The following is a 23353-nucleotide window of genomic DNA, read 5'->3' as shown; positions in this document are numbered from 1 at the left end:
TCAGATGTCAGTTGTTAACAGCCGTTATTTACCAAGTTTAAAGCTTTCACAACTTTAGATAATCTTTGTTTTGCTTGGACTAACTAAATTTAGTTTCTTACATTTGTTTCACTCTTAAGCACAAGGAAAATAACTACAATATTTGTCTGCAAAAACACTTCAGAACTACAAATAAATTTCAAGATAAGATTTTACTGAAACCTATGGAAGACAATAAAAATAATAAACAGTGTAATAAGGTATTCTAATTTTTCTAGCAGCACGAACTACCATTTCTTTTCTGTTTTCAGTAAAAACATGTATTGATAAATTAAATAATAACAATTGAATTATTATCAAAATTATATTTATATCATGTTCAACATTTTGTTACAAATTTTATACTTAAATACCATGAAACCTTAGTAATTCTCCTGAGGTTTATGCCTAAAACAAACCATTTTTATTTTGCACCGACAAATAAACCCTAGATTTTCGAAAGGAATAGAAGAGTGTGTGCTTTCTTTTCAACATACATCTGCTTATTTCATTTTTTTTATTACAAATTTTTACTGATTTTAATCAATGTTTTCTGATGAGAAAGTACATTTATTTTTTTGTCTATTAGGAAAACCTTGCCTGGGATATTCCTGGGTTTGAGTAAAGATATCAACATTGTAACTGATTGTTTTTCCTCTCACCTTCCCCATCGTGAATGCCTCCTCAGCCATGATATGTTTTCCATCCCATACTGCATCACCTCTCCGTAGGTCATAGATGGCTGGTTCATCCTAGTGAAAACAACAAATAGAGCAAGTAAGTGAAAACTAAATGAAGAAATTGCTGAAGTATGGAACAATTGGCAGGAAATAAACACAAAAATACAGCACAGCTTTAAATGAAGGCTTGGAAGGAAACAATAAACCAAGAAATGGAAACCACTGGACCAATACTTTTTCCACCTATATAAAGGTAAATATTTAGTCATACAACGCAGTGTTTCGCAATGATCTGACCCTTCTGTTACTATGAGAGGAAGTGATGACAAGGCATTAAATCAGAAGAGTCAAGTTTCCATAAACATAGTTGTACAATTTCAGACTGATACGGAAGCATATTAGACTTCTTTGAAGACTGTCTTCATTCACGCTTCTGATCCAGTCAATCTCCTTTAACTCAAGTGGCAGAGCTACAGGAGATCTTTATACGAACTCAGCAAAGGTGGACACATGGCGCATGGGCTGCAGCTTGCAAACTAGTAAAGACACAACAACAGCTCACTAACATGCAGAACCCCAGGGACTTGGGCTCAGTGGCAGGGAATGTTAAAAACACCAGCAGCACAGCTCCCAGCTTCTGATTAGTCGAGCTGATTACATTCACTGTAAACATGGTGTTTGGGGTTTGTCTGGCAGCGTTGACGAAAGTGTGAGAGCACACACGACGAGCTGCCAAAGGACTCCTGATTACTGAGCAGAAAATAGAGACCTAGTGGAAAGTAATCTGTCTACAGGAGCTGGCAAAACACACAATGAGCCAAACAAGTCTCCTGAACTGAACGACTGATACAGAGAGAAAATACATCTTTAGGTTTCAGTTACAGTGACCTGAAAGTTAAATTAACACAATCTAAACAGAGAAAAGAAGCTGCACTCTGAGTTGAGCATGGAACCCAGACATAATTTTAAAGTGTGCACATATTTAATTAAGTGGAATCACTTATGGGGTTAAATTAATTGCATTAAATTGCGCCTGATCTCCACCCTCTTGTGGAAAACCTGACACAAGCAAATGTTTAACGTGAGCCCACTTTAAATGCCAGTATCTGACTTTTAACTTGCAGCTGAAATATATTTTCTACTTACTTTGCACTGAGGTGGTGGGAACATTTCACTAGGAGCTTCATGCAGTGGACTGCGATGATTCCCATAACCAGGAGACTGATTGGTCCAAGCTGGAAACAAGAAGACCGAGCTAGATAAATAATAATAACCAGGGTTTCTGCAGGTTTCACCAATTCAAATTTAAGACATTTTAAGATCACTATTAAAGGAATTTAAAATCTATATCTCCACAGAAATGTTTAAGCATTATCTAGCTAACTGCCAATAGATTTACACTTATCCCTGATGGATGCAAAAAAGTGAACTACCTAGCTAGTTTTTTCTAGCAATCTAGAAAGGATATGTCAGCAGTGAGTTTGGAGTCACAGAATGAAATGATGATGCCGGAGTGCGACTCAAACTTTCGACTGACAGAAAAGTCCAGCGAGAAAAAAAACCCAAAAAAAAACACAGAATACACAAGATTAAATAGTTCTGTCAAAACAAAATGTAGGACCAATAATTGATTAATTAAAGGCCAACTTATCTTTTTAAATGAATTTAAGATATTTTAAGGCCTTAAAAAATAAATAAATGAATTTACTAACAAGTATTATTTAATAAATAACCAAATAACAAATTCAGCTAATAGTAATGTGTTTGGACATGGAGACAATCCACCAATGTATATTGCGAACATGCAAACTCCATGCAAAAAGAACCCAGGCTAGGATTCTTGTAGAGACTTGTTGGGCCTTGTTTGAAGCAAGTAGGCATGCTGCAAGTAGGCAAGTAGGTCTTTGCTGCAAGTTAAGTGATACTTAACTGTATCACAAACTGCAAACACAAACTCAAATGTGTATATCTAAACTCTAAACAAAACCTAACATTAAGCAAAGCCTATGTGGAAACCATTCAGTACTTCAAAAGCTCATGTTCTCAAGATGCAGACAGGAATTCAACAGTCTTGAAAGCGCTGAATCATCAGTCCTGTTCAGCCTCGTCTCATCTTCAACAAAGCCAGAACAGGAGAAGTTTAGGCGTGGTTTATTTTAACAAGGAAGCCACTTGCACACACTGTTGTGCTTAGAGGCATACAAATGAGATGATTGAAGGGTAGAGTCAATGTGCTCTGGGATCTTAACTCCAGTGTCCTAATTAAGAAACTTAGTTCAGTGTACTATGTGTCTGAACAAGTTTCAATTGTAAAAACCTTTTTTCAACCACTTATTGTAGGAAAAGAGAAAAAGAGCTGCAATATTTTTCCTAGGAGCCAGAGTTTTGCAGCAGGCATACAATTCTTTAAAATGATCCATTAGCACAGGACGGATTAGGAGTGTGTGCATTAGTTTCTTTCCTGAAGCATTGTGACAATGATGTTTCAGGACCCAATAAAAGTAGCTCATAGCGCTTTGAAACACAAAGCTCTGATATGAAAAATGTGCTGTTCTGACAACCAAAACAGATAAAGTTAATGGTATAAAATAATACAGTTAGCGTTTACCCATATTAAAACAACTTATGTGACCAAAGACCACCAGGAGAAAACAGCGTTATAACTTCTGACAGGTGAAGAGAATGAGACTCTTCTCTTGTTTTTCTGAAGAAGCAGGACATATGCCAAGAACATTTTATCCCCAGAGCTAACATGCTTGAAGCACAAAAAAAGTCTGTATAATACCAGTCTCTAATAATTTGTACAAAAATACATAAATGAATGCAATGACTGGTACTAAACTCCCAACAATAAAGACATGATGTTCTAATTTAATCTCTGTAAATTAAAACAAGATCCTGTGTTGAACTGAGAGATTATATTTTAAAGAGAAAACGAATCCCCTCTTTCACAACAGTATGGTGATTCCTTTTGATTATTAGAAATTTAATAGCTATAAAACAGATATTTTGGTATTTTTTTACAGTTTATTGAGCAAACTATGAATCAACTGATTGGCAACCAGTTCGACCTTATAAGGACAAAACTGAAAACTGTTGTCTTGATTATCTTGATATAAGAAGTGACTCATATTCTTCAGAACAACATGCAAATAGATTTCTCTTTACTTGTTGCACAAGCAAGATTTCTTATTACATCGACCACAATTTGTAACTTGCAGATGTTTTTTTTGTTTTGATAACAGGTCCCTCTGAAAGTCTGCAAAGTGCTGCTGTGTCTCTGTCTTTCATCCAGCTGAAAGGGACGTAAGCAGAATCAAATTTTTAAAGGCCAGGCCTCTGGTTTTATCTGGAATAATTGGACAATAGCATCGTTGTGCTTACCACCAGTCCAGCGTTTTTCACGGCCAGAGGCAGCCCCAGCAGACCAGTACCGATGTTCCCCTTCAGAAGGTGGATCAGAGTCTGACAGAAACTGAAAAATGGCAGAATAAAATAGTTTAGAAGCTGTTCTGACAGGTCTTAGTGAACTGTTTGAAGGTATTTCACTCACGAGGTTCCTGTTCTTCCCCCAATCCGCTCATAGTTTCTCTGCGGTCTGGATGGTCCAGGAGGAGACGGACACAAAGCGTCCAGTTCTGATGGGTTTTGATCAGAGAGGAGAGACCCTGCCATACAGTGATAACAAGTAAAGAGAAAGACATTTACAGAAGACAATTAGAACTTTTGTAAAGTCAACAGCATGTAACGCTATTGTATACATTCATGACAATAATGGGGAGTATGTAAACTTTTGCACAAATCTTTAACAGAATTATATTCCATGTTTCTTCACATCTTTACATACAACTGCGTCGAGTTCTTGCTTGAAGCATAAGCAGGTTTACCACAAACAACTTTCATATTAGAAAAGTCATGTGTCAAACCTATTTAGAGGAAATAACTCATTCTATTAAGGGTTCGCAAGAGATACCACACAAAGTTTAATTCAAAACTGAAGATACTTTTAGACACTGAACATGCAAAGGGAAGGAAATACAGATACATTCATTCTGCTGAAAGTTTATCACCTCATTTGTTTGATATCAAGTGTGCACTGAGGTCAGTGCTCATAAAAATAGATAAACTGAAACCTCATGACTTTATCAGAAACCAGTTTAATGCAGAGATTCCAGGCCTTTTGGAGGCAGCTGACTCTAATGAAAAAGGAACAGAAGACCTTTTTAGTTGGGATGAAAATGAACAATGATAAGAAGCTGCAGCTGCAGACTGATGCATGCCTGCTGGCATATTTTTAATAAAAACACCAACAGATCACCACAGCAGCAGCCAGACTCCAGAAAATCAGCACAGTTCATTAGCTACAATGGAACAAAGAATGCTTCATCGCAGTGTGAAGTAGGACTTTAAAATGAAAGGGAGGCCCATCTTTAAAACATCCAACCGGTCAGAAACCTTTTTTATTAAGACAGCACTGTTGATGCTCGTGACTCTGGCACAACAAAAACACTCAGTGGTTTGAAATGAGTAAATTAAGTTTACTGCCTTACAAAAGACGGTGGATAAAATTTGCGTCAAGATCAAAAGTTGCATATTTTCTCAAAAAGTTTTGAGTTAAATGTATATAGAATGAAAAGAAAGATTCTTTTTGGAGGCGCCCTACTAAAAACATTGTAGGCCTAACTTCGCTATCAAACTGTTGTCTCATGTAACTTACGCCAGAACAGCAAAGTAAGATATGTTTAACTGACAGATTTAATCAGCAACACTGACTAGATGCTGAGTCTTTGATCATTAATAAACATGCAAACCTAAAATGCTCCATTTGTTTCTGTCATTCTCTTTGGTAATAACAAGCTAAAATTCAGAATATTTGTATTCATCACATTGAAGCATTAAAAAGAGTATTTAATACAAAAATGTTATGTGATGAGGAAGAGTAATAACGAGACAGTTCGACAGACACTCACCAACACCCTTCACACATTGCTAAACCACAAAATGTTGTTGCTAAAGGAGATGTCTGTTCTCAAAGTGCTGTGTCACAGTATATTCAAGAAAGGTTAAGTGGAAGGAAAAGGTACGGTAAAATGGGTGAGCGACTTGGACTTAGAATTTTATCCCGATATTTTATTGTAGCACAATATGCTAAAAACTTTAGTTTATTAAATCAATTATCTTATTGAAGATATTATAATTCACTGAGATACACAAGTAATAACGAAACAAATGTTTGTGACCTCTTGCCAAAGAACATACAAGCCAGCCAGGCCATCAGACCGATCTCATAAATGAAACGAAAGCTGCTTTGATGATTCAATAGGATTACATGTAATCCGTCTGCAACCAAGTCTCATACTGCAACAACAAAAAGAATATTTTACCTTCCGAGTTTTATGATATTGATTACATATTTCCTACCGTCTGCTCTGCCATCCACGTCGCTGGATGCCATCATGGTGGGCCGGGTGGCGCTCGCGGGTGCACGGGTGTTGTTTCTCCCAGCCTCACGAATCCCAATGCAGCAAAGACAAACGGCTCAGCATCGACAGCTTCTAAATGTGAAAATATGCTGTTAGCTGCAGCAACTCCAGCAAAACACAAAGAAGTTCCAGCGCAAAGGCAGATTGTGTAAAATGTTGCATTATTAACTACAGCTTAAAAAATATAAAAGTCCTACTTTTCAAAAGTCTAAAAAACTCTAAGATTATGAACTTTGAATTAAAAGAACTTCTTAACAATTACAACAAAGTTTCTGACAATTTGTTGACTTCTTCCTGTCAGAACTGAACATGTAAACAGAAAGTGAGCGTGGACCTCACATGATTCTTTATGCCTGAACTGTTGTCATCAGAATGCTGAGCTCAGCACTAGAACTGGCCATGACTGTCCTTAATCTATATCTAAATATTTCTGTGGAGAAAAAAACTTGATGACTGAACGAAATGAGTCTGGAACAGAACAGACTCAATATATGTAAACAGAACATGATAAATAGAAAAAAAAAGAAGAAGTGCTTTAAAAATTCCACTGTTGTACTAAATTTTAATTATTTTTCATCTGTAGGTAAAATCAAAATAACCTGCACTTTTCCAGTCATCAAAGCACAATGAAAATACACATATTCTGTGTGTTTTAGTAGATTTTATGCAAACCTTTATTTATTTTTTTAATGGAAACAAAGCTTACACCTGTTCAAGTAGGTCTAATATTTCTCACATTTTGCTATTTTGGCCCAAATAGCAAAGAAAAATACTCTCCTACCAGGCACCAATTGCATTTAACTTTATCTGATCCACTGAAATAGAGCGCTAATCTCCAAGTGCCTCTCCCATCTTTAAGGCTCCTGCCATCACTATCAGGGAGCATCAAGGCCAAAGAAACCCAGATGTTATGCAAGACGAGCACAATGGATGGAAGTTCAAACAAATCCTGTTTGGCATCTGCTGTGTAATTAAACAGGACTTTGTTTGAAGATTTCGCTGTGCACCTGTCTGTTTTTAGCTGCAAAAAAGACAAAAGTCAAAAGGTTTAGGAAACAACCTGTTTGCATATTTAGTGAGCAAAACCGTTAAGAAATCAGGAACAAACAGGAATTTTTAAACCACAACTTCTTGTGTAACAAAACAGCATTTTCTAAGCTAAAGTCTAACGAGTTCTTAAGTGCAACTGCACTCCAACTTTTACATGCATTCTTTCCTCTACACACACATTAAATGAATGGCTGGTTAAAAGAGGTGAAGAACATACTGGTGAGGGAATTCAGCCATCATTCAGTTGTGCTGGAAATGAGATGCAGCTAAAGTTGCAGGATAGTAGCTGTCGAGTCTGTGTGTGCATGACAGAATGAATGAAAACAATCCTGCGCGAAATAAAAATAAAATGAATAATTCCAGGGAGACAGAAATGTAGCATTAAACCCTTTTTTATTTTTAAATAATTTTACTGATTTTAGGAGTCCATAACCCAGGTTACAGGGAAAATACCACCAGATCGTTAGTGGATGATAAAACAAATCTATTTCTTATCTTTTATTGATGTAAGCATTTCTCTTCACAAACAATATGCTGAAATTTTAAAAAGTAGCAGTTTCAAACCCCTACAATATTGCTTGTTCCTGATTGCAATAACAATTTTAGTTCTGGCTTAAAAGAGTTAAATTTGGGAAGTTACACGCAGTATCTCTGCTACTTAGCAGACTACTTATCCTAAATTTTTTGGTTAGAATGAAAATAGAAATGACTAAATGGTATAAACAATTATAAAATGGATGAAATCATCAATGTTAAAGTGTCTAAGAATATGAATTGCCGTTTTTTTATTTTATAATAATCATGTTGGACATTTAGATTTTCATGTTAACATTTTCCATGACAGTCTTATTTTCATTGAAGATCATCCTGCTTTCAGAAAGTCGCACCGCATCATGACAACGCACGTACCTTGCGCTAATTGCTGTGTGCAACAATTAAATCCGCGCTACAGGGGTGAAAACACTCATCTGAGCAGGCAAACGTCCCAAAATAAAAAGAGAAGCTACATCCCAATCTTAAAACACAAAACTCCCTGTCAGACTAGGGTGCGGCCAAACCACAGCAACTTTGTTCAACTGTAAGACTTCATTTCCAGTGAGAGTGGTTCTCCTTTCATGAGAGCAAGCAGACACACAAGCTGCAGACCGTATGCAGATTAACACGGTAATCCTATCAATATTGCCGGTAATCTTTGGCCAGGAAGACGTGCAGGTTGTCAAAGCGGACATGAAGCTGATAACCGGGAGAACCAGCAGGTGAATCGTGTTTCAGATAACGAACTGCCCCGGGCTAAAGGTACCGGGATGATACAAAGCCCGGAAGTCCCCAGGGTGGGATGTACACTCAAATATAAGATACACCGAATTACCAGCTTCTGATGTTGTCACTTAATAAAATATCAAGAAGGAAGAGTAAAGAGGGACTAAACTGGTGTACCGCAACCAGATCGCGTTAGCCAACATTAGCTGAAGGTTTCGATGCCATCTTTGTGTCGGTAAACAGCAGCTCGGGTCATCATAACACACCAGCGTACCTTAATGGTATATCTCGGCCTCCGTCCCTCTGCTTTCCTGCTTCAGCCTTTATCTGGATGACCTGACTGACCGCAGGTCCTCATATCACTGCTGAAAAAGAGCGCTGGCCGAGGTGCTGCACACAGATTCAGACTTAAAGTCGGTTCTGTTCAGCAAACAGCCGTGAGGTCACATGATACGAGTCCCGGGCGGACGCAACCATCTACGTTTGACGTTCTGTTGCTATAGAGTAGGAAACTCGAAGGACGGGTTCTTATCAGGCATGCATGTGAGGGAAGCGAAAATTATACCTATAATATTAGCAGATTTTGGCACAACTTGCTAAATAAATGTTGCAGAGTTTGCACTGCATTATTTTGTTTTGTGTTTGTTTGGTTAGTTGGTTTTTGCAAAGGTATGCGATTTCAATAAAAGAAAAAAAAGACAACAAGAAGTTCCTGGTTTTGACCGCTGAAGGAGAGAGACCGGGTACAGTGGGATGGATAATAATAATAATAATAATAATAATAATAATAATAATAATAATAATAATAATAATAATAATAATAGTTTTTTAATTTTATTGCCATGTCATTTAAAAAGCTTTTATTTTGGAAAAACAAAAGAGACACGGTATGTCTATGGTTAGGATGATATGGTCAGTGAGAATTTAAAAAAACATTTTCGGGCGACCCATGAACCCAAAATGCCTAAAAGAGATGCTAGTTTAAGACCCTGATACAAGCTTTTACGATTTTGGTCAAAAATGTTGGACACACATTTATTTTTTTTACGTAGCTGAATGGTTTCCGTCAAGGTTTTCAAAATAAAATGTAAACGTGGCAAACCGGAAGTGTGTAGCTTTACGTGATGTTGTTTTATTTAATTTAGGATGTTTTGCTTGAACTTCATATGCCAACTCGTATTATACCAATAAACATTTATTTTTTTTTATAAGCAAACCAAAATCTTTCGCAGTACATTGTCTTTTATTACTTTACACCCTTTCAAAACCGGATATCCTGTTATGCTGCTATCCTTAGCTTTTAAGTGGTCAATCAGGCAGGTAGCCTCCGTTTGTTAGGTTTCTGTAGTATTTGGCGACATTTCCAAGTTGATAAAAATCAAAATCCCGGAGTTGGTCAGCTCGCTAAGTGCGACACATCACTGACAATATGACTGTGAGTTATTTTTAAGTAATTTCAGCTTGTTCCTGGATGTGTTTTAGCTTTAGTATGTGCCAAATGTTTTCAACAAACTAATACTTCCCGCAGCTGGACCGTTTATTAGTCACGGGTTATGTAACAACCATTAAAAAGCCAGTTCGTTTAGCATAAATTATAAGAATTTGCCGTCATCAGAGCTGTTATAACGACTAGGAATTTTTGGATTTTGCTGTAAATATTTTCATGTCTGGAGGGACCAGTATGCTTGAAAACATTTGCTTCAGGAATGTCCGATTTTGACGTCAGATCAGTTTTGCTTTTCTTTCTTCTAAAATAAAATGCACATATTAGCCACAATGGTAACTTTTTTTTTACTTTAACTTCCACACCAGACTTTCAATTAATCATTAACCTGTTTTTAAAGAACCACAAGTGTACTTCTCAACAAATTAGAACAATATCAAAGAGTCAATATAATCCAGAAATTCAGTTGTACTTCAAAAGAAATTTTCTTACCCTCTTGCTGAAAATTGCTACATTTCAATCATTTTAGAATATTTATCTCAGACCGTTGCAGAAGTTTTCTATTCATCATGAAATTCTAAATTTACAGCTAAATAAATTCTCTGTCTCACAGAAGCATGAGTTTGAGGTGGCGATGACCTGTGAAGGGTGCTCTGGAGCTGTTACTAGAATCCTCAACAAGCTTGGAGGTAAAACTGTGACGTCTCTTTCATCTTCTGTTCCACTTGCATTTCTGGTTTCACTGGAAGCACTGGCATAGCTGATTGTTTTTTGGTACTCATTCACTGCACAAAACACACATGTTTACAAATAATATCAATGTTAAAAATGCTGTGAAAGAGGTTTATGTTTTACAGGAGATGAAAAGGAAAAAAAAAACCTGATAATATAAAATGACACATAACTGGTTACAATCGAAGAAGAGACAAAAAAAGACAGAGAAATGACAAAGCAGTACATCTAAACAGACATCTCTAAAGTCCCTAACACTTTAGAGAGGAAAGTTTTAGGGATATGTTCTATGATTGACTTTATGTGAAAATATAATTACAATGGTTATGCAGGATGACAATGTTCCAAAACACAGTGAAATGCCCCCTTCAGAATGGATGAAAGCCATTGTAGTTTTCGAGTGGCCTAATCAAAGTCTGGACTTAAATCTTAATTAAACATTGTAGCATTAATCACAAGCCATTCATGCTTGAAAACTCTCCGATTAAGAATGATTCTGCAGACCAGATTGTGCCAAAGTTCCTTCATAGCAATATTAAAGATTCATTGAAAGTTGTTCCCCTTTTACTCTATGTAACTTATATTTTCTTATTTATTTTGTACAAATTAATTTTCACTTTGTCATTACACTGGATTTTTTTTTGTAAGAATTTTTTTGTCATAAAAGCCATATTTTACTGATCATGACAGATTTGTAAAAGCAATAAAATGGTAAAACATCCATTGTTGTGAATAATTCTTAGAATAGCAAAACTATTTTTTTGTGCCACATTTGGTAAATTCAGGCATTACCCTGGTAAAGTACATTTTAAAAGCATCATATGTCAATATGTTGAATTATATTTAGTTTTATGACAAACTTACAGTTCTGTGCAAACAAGTCCTAATTTGAGTTGTGAGAAGGTAATTCATATCAATGCAAATGGGTCCTTAACCGATCAAGAAATGCTTACAGGAGCTTGTATTGCTTCCACTCGTGACTTCTTTGCTCCGAGTGTTGACTCAGCCGCTCGGTCACCTGATGCTGAACAGCTTGTTTGTTTCACTTTTATTTGACTTGGTCATTAAATTGTTTTGAAGCCAAATTTCAGTTCCCGTTTTCAATTTTGTTCTAGTCCCACATTCTTAAGCTTCGATTTTTCAACAAGATAAAGAAAATCTATTCTTCAAATCCTCCTTCACAGTCAGGTCAAAGAGAGCTGAAAAATCTTTCATTCATATTAGAAAGAGAAGCAGATATAAAGAGGAATATCTGTTTGTTTCCAGTCAGTTGATTGAACAAGGTTTCTACTTCTGTTTTCGCCTCTCAGATGTGAAGTTTGAGATCGACCTGCCCAAGAAGCTGGTTTGGATCGAGTCAGACAAGGATGTGGATGTTCTCATGGAGACGCTGAAGAAATGTGGAAAGGAAGTCAAGTACAATGGCACTAAATGAAGGAGTCTGCTTCATATGTTTAACAGGTGACACTATGCTGACAATAGAGTTAAAGTCCATGTTAATGATTGCTGTATAGACCGTTAGCTTTTTCTTGATGGCTTTGTGGATTAAAACATAGTCTGCAAAAAATCTGCATACATTTAATGTTTCTGAAACTGTTTAAACTGTAATATTACTTACAAGTGAAATGTTACATTATGTTTTGTTTTAGAAAACCCTGCTGCTATAAAATCAAGACTTAAGCTACACTTGAAATCTATTACCAGGAGACCCCAAAAGTGCCGCGCCTCATCAACCCACGTGTTTTGAAAAGACCTGGGAGGCAAACTCCCTCAGATTGAGCCCCCTCGTTTCAAGATGACAATTTACAAATAGCTCTTAGTGGAGGATGTCGTCATGCATTTAGGTTTGGAAAAAAGAAAAAAAAAACTTCTAATTTCTATCCTGGATTGATAGATTATTTTTTTGTGGTGGTATAAAATTTAGTATTTGAAATCCGGTTCTTTGTCCAATTTGCTATAATTTCTGCTTTGCAGTTTAGAGGACTTTCAGTTGAAGCTTAAAGAATGTCTGTTGCTGTTTGTGGTGAACATCCTCTTAAACTTGCAAAATGATCCGGATAGTCTTCCTTCAGAGCAGTTCAAGAACATTCCCTGTATCCGTTTCAAATAAAATGAACTGTTGGTCCTTTTGCTTTTACATTGACTCAGTATTATTGACAGCAAATGTTATCCGACACCGCTTCGTGGATAATATCTATAGTTGTAATTGGAGAGGAACGATAACCATGTTTTTGCCATTTAAGGACTTCCACTTTTTTACACTACAAATCATCAGGCATCGTATAAATTATAGTTATGTAGATTCGCTAACAGGCATCTTTGTATCTGTGTTTATGTTACCACTTCTGAAGTGGGAGACAAATAAATTTGATTTTCAGAATGTCTTATTCATGCACAATGGAAATAAAATCAATTATGTGTCAAGCCTCTGCCCATATTTTATTAGATCTATGCTAACCACTACTCTTGGAGTGAACGCAGGTGTCTTAGGCTTTTTCAGGACAGACATTTTACCATTCACATCCAGTTTGTCTTGTTTTAATTTGATCATTTTTTTAAATTATGTTTGCACTGACCATACTTAGGTGTCATGTTTCTTGTTAAAATGTTGTGAAATGAGCAACAAGACCACAAGGCTACAAACTAGATCCACTTTTTGTGGATTGTGTTAGTCACTGTTGGTCGCAATGTGAATACAAAAAAGAGGAAATAGGTAAATGCAGTTATTAGAGATAAAGGTTCAATGCGACTAAACTCAGAAGCCAGTGAATTAGTTATTCATCTCAATTTGCATTTATTGGCTGCTGATGATGGTCATATTTCTACATGAGCTGAACTTCAACTTCTACTAACCAGCTCAACCTTTAGGAGACGTCTAATGTGTCAGCTTGAATCCACATTTCAACCACCAGGAGGCGCTGCGGGACAAATATGCGTGTGAGAAATGTTTTAATGAAAGAATGCCTCACACTTAAGATGTTTTGAGTTTTTCTGAAGTGGACTGAAATTGGTTGCAGAGGGATTTTTTTAAACCAGTTTTCCATATAAATCAATCCAGCAGTTTGCCAAATTCATAAAACATGTCTGAGGTAAAATCCTGTAAAACATGTTATCAACTTGATTCTTCCAAGATAAGCTGCATTATTTAACACCTCTAAGCTAATGTCTGAATATATCACATTAATACGGAAGTTTATATGTGGGAGATACAGTGTCCTAAATTTAAAAAATAAACCAGACAATAGTTTAGCTCCCACTACAAAGCTTGAAATATTTTATCACATAGAAAAATTTGAACAGCACCTTTTTCAGTGGGAGCCACTCATCATTAAATGATGTATAGAAGATCTAACCATGATGTCGAATGGGGCAATCAAATTCAGATCCAGGCCTTATAAAACAACAAAAAGACAACATCGGCATTAATAAAGAATTCAACAGAAGTCCAAATAAAGTGCAGCACTGCCTGGTTCTGCTATTTAAATATATGACCAAGCTGTCTGCACAGACAGCCAAGGAAAAGAACAGATTAGAGGGTGTAACCTAAAAAAAGCAATAAAATTTATTTTTTGTGTGTTTTATTTCTTCATGTGTGCACATGGTAGAGGTGAAATTCCTTCTTTTTCACTATTTTAACTGGTTTCTTTCATTGAAAGCCTTACTATTGCTTATCAGGACCTCGTTCAGAGGTTTCTATGAGGTTCATTTAAGTTTATGGTTGTGATGTGGAAAAGTGTGAAAAATTCAAGGATGGAAGTGGGGGACTTTAGTTTGGTTGGCTTTTGAAAGGCACTGGATATTTAGTGTGCAAGACATTTAAACTGCTCGAGTCAATACCAAGCACATCTTGTAAGTATTTCACGCAATTAATGTTGAAATTAATAAATAAAGTCCATGCTGCACTTCTGTTCTTATGGCATCTTGAGGTCCCAGGCCTGCCACAGTTCAGTTTGCCACTTTATTCTGAGATGTCTCATCACTGGAGCAAAACATAAAGATAACCCTTTAAATGCTTTTTGAACCATTATTTTTAGGTGATTTTAAATACTGAATTGATCCTGCATGCTGTTTCACTTCCAGGTAATTTTATTTTGTTGCTGAAGAAGAGCCTGATGACGTACGACAGCCATTGTGAAATTGTATAAAAAATGAATGATAATTTGAACAGGCCATCTACTGTTTAAAGTAAATGCAAAATGTTTTACTGAGGTCTGACGTCTAAACAGATAATCCTGTATAATTGATGCTTGCTCAGCCTTTGTGGAAATATGTTGAACATGTTGTAGAGGCTGCATTGGATGAAGAGTCCCTGGCTGGCCTCAATCTGAACCACCTACTGAGGAGAACAGAGCTTCATTGTGTACAACACAAACTCCACAGATAAGGTTGTCAGCTCGTCACTGGGTTCCTCATCTTACTCTATTACGCACACAAATGTGGTGTCATTGTAATGCCTGTGCTGGCTTCTGATTTCACAGGGAGAAGCTGTACCTTCAGCTTAAATGTATGAATTTTCTTGACATCACTGAAAGGTAAATTCCTCTCAATCTTGAGCAAGAGGTTCAAAAACAGAACAGAGAAAAGCTTCAATTCACGTCACACAGCTTTTAATTTTTCAAACAGGAATAAAGAGTTTAAAAACTGATATTTTGAGTACAAAAAATGGCATGGACTTTGTTGAATTTTGAAACTTCAGCAGAGGAAAAATCGCTAAAGAATCGCCAAAGTTTGTCAGTGACGTATTTAATGCGTCAGTTTGTCACTTTGAAGTGCTGAGCCAAACAAGAAGGCATTTAGTGTTAATTCAATATTTGGAAACGTGGCCAACACACACTGAATGACTTTGCTCACTTCATCTGCTCTGATTGCTAAAACCATAGGCAGACTACAATTTAAAGACCGTGCAAAAAATAGAGAAAAATCTCTCCTTTTTTCAGTGATTTTACTATGAATTTAACACTTTCAAATGACACACAACCTTTTGATAAAAGGTTGTGAGAGTCTGCTAGACACAGCTGCATATAAAAAAAAAAAAAAAAAAAAAACATACTACTACTTCTTGCTGTCTTCATCTTTTTTGTCAGTAGTAACATCCGGCTGTTGGTCACAGGACTCGTGTGAGGCAAAATAAATGTTTCCATTGAGAAATACATATATTTTGACATTGCTGGAAAACCCCCTTATCCTAGTGCAAAAACTTTTTATTGAAAAATGGGAGTTTGCTGTGTTTCCACTAAGCAAATTTATTTTCATAATTTCAGTTTGTGTAAGTTTATGGTTACTGGAAATGCAGGTCTACACCATGGTAGCTTTGCTCATAGGTTGTGTTATGATTAAGGGGTAGTTACACTTTTGCAATGCACTGTACCTGTTCTAATGCTGGTATTTTTGTATTTAGTACATAATCCTCAGTTGACCAGTGGTATAAGATTACATCATAATATATGACTGCATATGTATCTGAAAGGTTGAGAAAAGGTGGCTCAGGGTGCAGTTACAGCTGTCACATCCTGCCCTGCGTGCCAAAACCAACTCACTCTTCACAAGAAAGTTACAGCCAGTCAGCAAAACGTGCAGCTTGATGGACAAGAGCAAACACTCAGTCGACTCTGCGGCTTTACGTCTTGAAGGGAGTCTCAGCTGTAGATTTCCTCACTGTTTGGTGGAACTTAATCGTCATGTGCTTGATGAAAGAAATTCTTTATGGTTAATATTTACTTCTTATCCGTGGAACTACCACCTTTTCTCCTTCTCTTTAGTTCATAAGGTGAGAGTTTTGAAAATACTTTGTCATTACATGAAGTTATTTTGTTTTTGTAAACTTATTGTTTATGTTTTCACCATAAACTGTTATAAATGGAGTATTGTCAGACTTTAATGTGCATTGTGTCCAGCCTATTGTGTCTTCTTCATTCTTCTGCCATTTAGCAAAAATAAATAATTTTGGTACTCAGACCTGACGTAAATAAGGAAAAGTCATTGTTGTCTGACACACCTGAATCAAAGAATTAGGTTTTCAAAAGGTTTTCTGTAGAATGTGACTGAATGCTGAAGGAATTGCAGGTAAAGTTTTGTTGATGAGAATCTGCACAATGCTGAGGGAATCCTAAAAACATCACAATACCACAGGGCATTTTTTCTTATCTCTTTCCTTCCTTTTTTACTGCTTCATGCAGCTGTCTTGTTTTGACCTGTTTCAGATGCAGAGATTCCTTTGATTTGCATTCCAAAGATAAAAACCTTTTCTTAATCTGGAATCATTCATGAGAGCAGAGAAGAGGACACTGATACTAACAGCTACATCATCAGCAGCAAAATGTTTAATGAACACATTTAAAGTTCCTCTATTTTGAGAGTTTAAGGGGTTTTCTTGGTTTTGCAGCTGTGCTTTGTTTTATTTATTCTGTTATACTTCAGATTTTGTTTTGGGGTCTGCCTATACAATCATTGGCTTCCAGTTGTAATTTTTTTTAATTACCTAACAGATCTTTTTTCTACTTGCTTGTTTCTGACCTAATTCATGTCCTTCAGCCTGCTTTTGGGTTCTTCATGAAATGTTTAGGCAATGGACCACCCACAATGTTTCAAAAACGAACATGATTTTCTACTCTTCAAAGGATGTTTATCTTTTGGCAAATCACTGTAAACAAGGTGAACGTGGAAAGTTCAGTTACAGTTTGATGAATTCGCCAGAAAAGAGACAAAAATCTTGTTTTATTCTGTTTTATGTAAACGTTTTTTGACTGTAGCTTAGATGTTGTGTTGGACCTGGACCAATAGAGAAGTGGGATTTTTTTCTGCAATTTTTATACATTTTCATCAACTATCAAGATCTGAGATAATTGTCATTACATGAAGTTATTTTGTTTTTGATTTTCAGGATTTGTAAGGGACACTTACAGTCAGATTTAAAGAAATATGCTTAAAGAATCTAAATTGCAAGGAACTGGTGGGATCCCAGGTTGTTGAGCTGTTTTGGTGTCTTGAGTTCATTCTTTGATTTTTGAGTTTATTGTTCCATATTCTGTTATTAAATCTTCATATTCACTGGCCGGCTCCGTGTCCCTCATTTGGGTCCTACAACAACCATCTACCGATCATGAACAACAAAAAAATCCTTAGAATTTGTTCATCTCACTTGGCTTACAGTACGTCACCAGAGAAGAAACATCATGTTGTTGTTTTTTTTAAAAGAAGAAGCAACATCACTGAATTAAAAGCAGTGGTTTCAGATAACCTGTGACAGAGTTATGTGTCGATGACAACATTTAAGAACTGCTTGAAAACATCATGAAAGCAAGCTTTGCGTAACAAATAATGTCGATATCTAAGCTGCTGTGTGTTATGTCTGAGGTGAAATTTTGGTAGTTCACAACCTGGTAATAACCAAATCATTACATGAATACAAAAATAAAAGAGACTAAAAACATTCATAATCAAACAAGAATGTGAAAATTTACTTTTATTTTAAAAATGCAGGAGGATTCTGGACATATGCTTTTAATTTTTTTCTCCTCAGCATAAATGTTAAAATTGTAGAACAAAGCAAGAATTTAAACACAGCAAACAACTTCAAAGGTATTTTTAACCTCTCTTCAGACCCACTGGCTCCGAGAATGGTTTGGTACTAAACAGAGCGACAGCCCTTTTCTGTTTAATAGATGTTTTGTCTTCAGTCACGCTGAGCCTGCCTCTTCTATTTCTCTTCCTGCTACTCTTGCTAAACAAACACACACAAAAATAAAGTCATATGTTAATGTTCTGAGTATTTTTGCTCATAGGAACATTCCTTGAGGTGTAAATAACAAGTTTGCTTCTCAGTGCCTCAGATCAGTTGCATGAAAACAAACTAAAAATGATTTTAACATAGAAACCTCAAAAATGAAGCAGCTTTAGAAAAAAATCTTTATGATTTTAAGCAATTAGACATATTTACCATCCAGTAAGAAGTTTGTAAAAATTCTATAAAGTTCTTTATTTTACACCTGAATTAAGTTGAGACACTGTGAAGGTAAAACGCAGTAGCGTGTTTTCAAAGGAGGTCTGGGATTCAGACATTCCTGAAAACAGTCTGTCACCTGATGGAAGGTTTCAGGCTGTAATTACACCAACACAGAGGACTCTACAACAGCTCGATGCTGGGGAGTCCACCACAGATTTTCAGGATTTGTAAGGGACGCCTACAGTCAGATTTCCAGAAACATCCTCAGAGGCGCAGTTAGATCATAGGGTGTGGCTAAAAGAACTGGTCAGCATGCTTCACATCATCAAAACCACAAAATGTTTGTGTTCTGGATTGTAGTAGCAAAAAATGCATATAGGCAAGAACATCTGACACTGAATACATTTTCTCAATGTTTTGGACCACCAGACTGTTAGATTTCAAACAAGTAACAAATAAGCACAGTCCTATTTGCACAGTGTCCAAATATGAAGCTGCTGTGCAAACTACAGAAAAATGCCAGATTTTAGTCTTCAAGTCTTTATAGATTACAAGAGCTTTGGATGAAACACCACATAAACTAAAAGTTTGGACATAACAACATCAGAAATAGTGTGGAGGCAAAAAGAAAGGCTTGATGGCTTAAAGGATGAATTTCAGAATAAAATGCAAGGCAGCTGCAAACATTAGTTGATGTGTCAATCACAGACTGAAAATATGCTTTATCTTAGCATCACACACACTGTTTGGACACATAAATCAATTTAATCAATTAATATTCTTTTTAGTTTATAGAAAAGTCAAGCTTAAATAAAAAAAAACGACTTGATTTTCATAAAACGTGGCATTGTGCTTCCATCCTCCAGACTTTCTCGTTCTTAGAAACTGAAATCAATCAGCCAGTCAACATCTGGATCTGGGTGGCAAAGACAACAAATTAAGAAAAAAACATCACACATTTTCAGATGATGTTCTCAGTATGATCTTCCAGCTTCATCTGGTCTTCATTTTTCTCCAATTCATTTTCACTTCAAACTCACTGATGTGGCGAAGGATTTTCTTGGACAGCCGAATTGTTCTTAATCCAGTTGCCTGAGCTGACTTCTGCCACATTGCATCTCTAATCTTAGTGACTTTAGGATCTGAACAGGCTTCAAACTGCTGAGCTGCACTTTGACAATCAAACAGCAGCAGGCAAAAATAAAGCGTGATTGCAGCTTTTTGCTAAATATCTTGTTAAGCAGTCAAGCGTAGTTGCCACGTTTACATGAGAGAGTGAGGAGATGGCAAAGGGAGCAGGGTGTGAGAGGAGAGAAGGGAGAATAAAAGGAAATCAGAACAGATGGGAGGAGAGAAGAGAGAGTCTTGTTCTAACAACACCTCCTCTCCATCAGCAGCTGGATTTCCAAGCAGAATGGAAAAACGCCACGTTGCATTGCAGCTTTCACCCCCTCCCTCACTTCTTCCCTTCGTCCTACTTCCTGATCCTGCAGCTGTTCTTCACATCTGCACTGGTCTGTCTGGTCTGTGGGAACAGACAGGAGCAGCCCACAAAACTCCAACAGAGGAAATGAAAACAAATAAAAACCCTAAGCTGAGAGTGAGAGTCAGGGGAAATGTTTGGCTGTCCTTTTCAGGCAGGTGTTTGAACATTAATTTAATAAAATAACTTAAGCTAACGTAACTTAGATGTGGAGAACTAATTTTTCCATAAATGGTGAGTTTAATAATAACTCCCCAGAGGGCTAAAAAACTTCACTGAGTCATGTAATTCCTGTAAATATAAGCCTTCAGAGGCTTTGAAACAGAAACATTTAGGTTTGTAATGCAAAATTAGAAAGTGACAGAATTTTAAGCATTTTATGATCCCAGATGGGCTGAAACAGAATCACTGTGTTTTTGACTGGGAATTTTTACTCAGAACTAAATGTGTCGTATTCCACAATGCAAACCTAAACTTTACTGTTCATAAAAATGCTTACAAAGATTTCAGGCACTTTTTAGGCTGGGAAGTCTTCTTGGAAACATGGATTGTGGATCAGTAATCCAGGTCTTCCTGTGAAGAACTAGAGCAAAGAGGAAAAGGATCCAGACTTTGTCAGCAACAAGTCTGCAAGGTTTATTTATCCTTCTGGCAAAAAAGAGCAGAAGAAATATTAGAGTGGGACTGCACTTTCAAGAGCATATCTTTTCATGCATTGTTCTGCAATGCAATGGAACAGCACAATCTGCATGCATTCCTAAAGCTTTTCTGGATGGCTAATCTAATGTGTTTGTGAAGAGCTATTAGAGGTAAACAAAGCTGAAGTTTTGTTCAACACATCTGAATTAAATGAAGGGTTTAGTACCAAGCTTCTGTAGAATGTGATCACATGCTAAGGTGGTCATTTAGCTGAACTGGCCCAAAGCATAAGTGCATTGGTAGGACTTTTGCACCAACACAGATAGTTTCCTGGATGTGTTTTAGAACCGGTGTTGTGTGTTTCCAAAGAAAAATTGGTCCCACAGCACCAACTGTAGGTTTTTCTGCATGATTTGTGGCATTCTCTGTGGTCTGGTCAAAAGCTGGCATAAAAAAACAACTGGTCAACTGAACAAAGAAACAACAAAGAACCATAGAAGTAAAAAATGCACAGTGGTGTGTTGAGGAACAGCTGATTTTATTTTGGGCTGACTGGAAAGCAGAGACATGATAACATTTGTCCCACTGTTATGTGCAGTAAGAGTGAACAGTGTTGACAATCAATTGAAAGATGTGAGGATTATTAAATTAAAGGAAGATCTTTAAAGAAAGAAGCAACATTCACAGTTCAGCTAGCTCTTCCATCTTGTTTTTACGAAAACAGGTTCTATGAATGTTCATAGTGATATTTCTGAGTCAGAGTGAAAATGTTAATGCTTATGGAAAACTCAATGGAAAAGCTTCATGACTCATCTTGTGTAAGTAATTAGGATTGGACCTCTCACCCCTCAGAGTGGAAATACAGACATGTAGAAAATGTGCCAGCGTCCCAAGAGTGTCTTGAAATTAGACCAATGCAAAGCTTTCTCACTCCCCCTCCCCACAGGATGAGGACCCCACTGAGCTGTACGAAACAAAAGAGAATAAAAAAAAAACATGGATTGTCATTTACGAATCATGCCACCCACTAGAACTTAAACAGCTTCAACAAACAATGCACACTTTCCACACATTCCTCAGTGCATGTTTGTCTATTATTCCCCTCTTATTAACATCATGGCTTTACCTTCTTGATGACAATTTCAACTTAGATCATTTAAGTAACACGACTCACAACAACTGTCAATTCAAGGCATTTTATAAAAACAGCAGATCTAGTTAATATTGATAAAAGAGGAAGAATGGATGTGTCAAGGTTGTGCACAGCAATTCTCTGGTGTTCTTAGTTCAGAGGTCAGCTGTCTTTACAATCTTTTACTGCCATTTTTACCCTGTGTGCCTCAAAATGAAAATTGTCTACATCTGCAGAACCCACACAAACCTTCAAAGAAGATAACTTAAATGTTTTAAGTATCTTTAAGAAATGGATTTTTAAATAATTGATTTTATGCAACCTACTTTTGAACTGAATATCTAATATTTTTATGAAACAAAGAAAAAACATGCATTTGTAGCCTTAAAAGAAGTAAAACAGTAAAATCATTACTTTTAGAAATTACTTGCAAAAATTATGCATTTATATTTATTTTTGTATTCCATAAAAATGTTACAAATTGTGTTTTTTGGCACCTTTATAGCTAAAACATAGAAGAGTTGTATATTGTTCTTCCATTTTCTAAGCCCAATTTTCTTTGAAGGGTTGCTGGTGCAGATCTCCATTGTGTTTTTTGACAAGAGAAAGGGTTCTAACTGGAGAGCCCATCACAGAGACACACAAGTACGCACGCACACATTCATGCCAACGGACAATTTAGAGAGAAGTGCCATCTTTCTATGCTTTCTATGTCTTTTTGTTCATTTCAAATTCTCTCCATGACGGACATCTGTGAAAAACAGTGTTTAAGTCTCACCACTGATTCTCAATTTAATTAAGGTCTGAATCTTGACTGGAGTATTCTAACCTTGTCATTAAAGTTTTGCTTTTAAAACTTTGGGAAACTTTATACCAAGTCGCCCCAGTATTTAACTCCTTCCATCAGGGTATCAGCTTTGATCAGCTTGCCTGTTCCCGATAAAGAAAAGCATCCCAACAGCCTGATTACAATGTTGCTGCCACCACGTTTTACTGTTTACCAACCAATAGCTTTCCTTCATACATGGATGGTGGCAAATTATAAAGGAGACTTCTGTTTCTTTCTTTGTTTTACTCTCGCGTAAAGCCTCTACATTGTAAAGCGCACTATGAATAGATATGTTGTTAACAGATTCTCCAACCTGAGCTGTTCATCCATGCAGCTCATCCAGAGTTACCATGGATCTCTTGGTCTCGTTCTTATTTAAAAATGCTGCATGAGATGGTCAGAGCTTATTATTCAAATTATTACCCAACTCATCTCTAAACGTTTTCACATTTTTATTGCTAAAATAAAAAAATATATATGATATTGTCTTTTTTCCTTTTTCCTGATATTGATTTTTTTCTCTCCTGTTTTTATTGTTGATGCTTTCCTGCGATGCCTTCCCAAATCAATCACTGAAAGCAACAAAGACACCATGAAATGTGAAACTTAACAATTGCTCATATTTTTATATTTCTTGGATGTACACACATCAGAAAGCATG

General features: G+C 36.4%; 2 protein-coding genes across 2 annotated transcripts in view; one reads left to right on the top strand and one right to left on the bottom strand.

The window, feature by feature from the left end:
- Positions 1-9014, bottom strand: part of LOC129360532 (proton-coupled amino acid transporter 1-like) — a 37556-nt gene extending 28542 nt beyond the window's left edge. Inside the window, 6 exon segments of the mRNA XM_055030835.1 lie at positions 681-770; positions 1845-1933; positions 4083-4173; positions 4252-4366; positions 6120-6253; positions 8766-9014. Coding sequence (XP_054886810.1) covers positions 681-770; positions 1845-1933; positions 4083-4173; positions 4252-4366; positions 6120-6156 — 422 coding nt within the window. The 5' untranslated portion in view covers positions 6157-6253; positions 8766-9014.
- Positions 9015-9782: 768 nt separating this feature from the next.
- LOC129360533 (copper transport protein ATOX1-like) lies at positions 9783-13091 on the top strand. The gene is made up of 4 exons (XM_055030836.1): positions 9783-9926; positions 10549-10624; positions 11978-12128; positions 12317-13091. The coding sequence occupies exons 1-3, from the start codon at positions 9921-9923 to the stop codon at positions 12100-12102; spliced, it is 207 nt and encodes a 68-aa protein (XP_054886811.1). The 5' UTR covers positions 9783-9920; the 3' UTR covers positions 12103-12128; positions 12317-13091.
- Positions 13092-23353: the final 10262 nt, after the last annotated feature.

Source organism: Poeciliopsis prolifica, unplaced genomic scaffold, assembly GCF_027474105.1.
Source record: "Poeciliopsis prolifica strain line A6 unplaced genomic scaffold, Auburn_PproV2 SCAFFOLD006, whole genome shotgun sequence".
Classification (NCBI taxonomy): Eukaryota; Metazoa; Chordata; class Actinopteri; order Cyprinodontiformes; family Poeciliidae; genus Poeciliopsis; species Poeciliopsis prolifica.
Note: the sequence above shows the minus strand (reverse complement) of the source record. Positions and strands in the feature narration are given on the sequence as shown.

Excerpts from the sequence above, each read along its gene's own strand:
- LOC129360533 (XM_055030836.1), top strand. Across the intron at positions 10,625-11,977 it reads AATCCTCAACAAGCTTGGAG|ATGTGAAGTTTGAGATCGAC; the intron begins GTAAAACTGTGA and ends TTCGCCTCTCAG.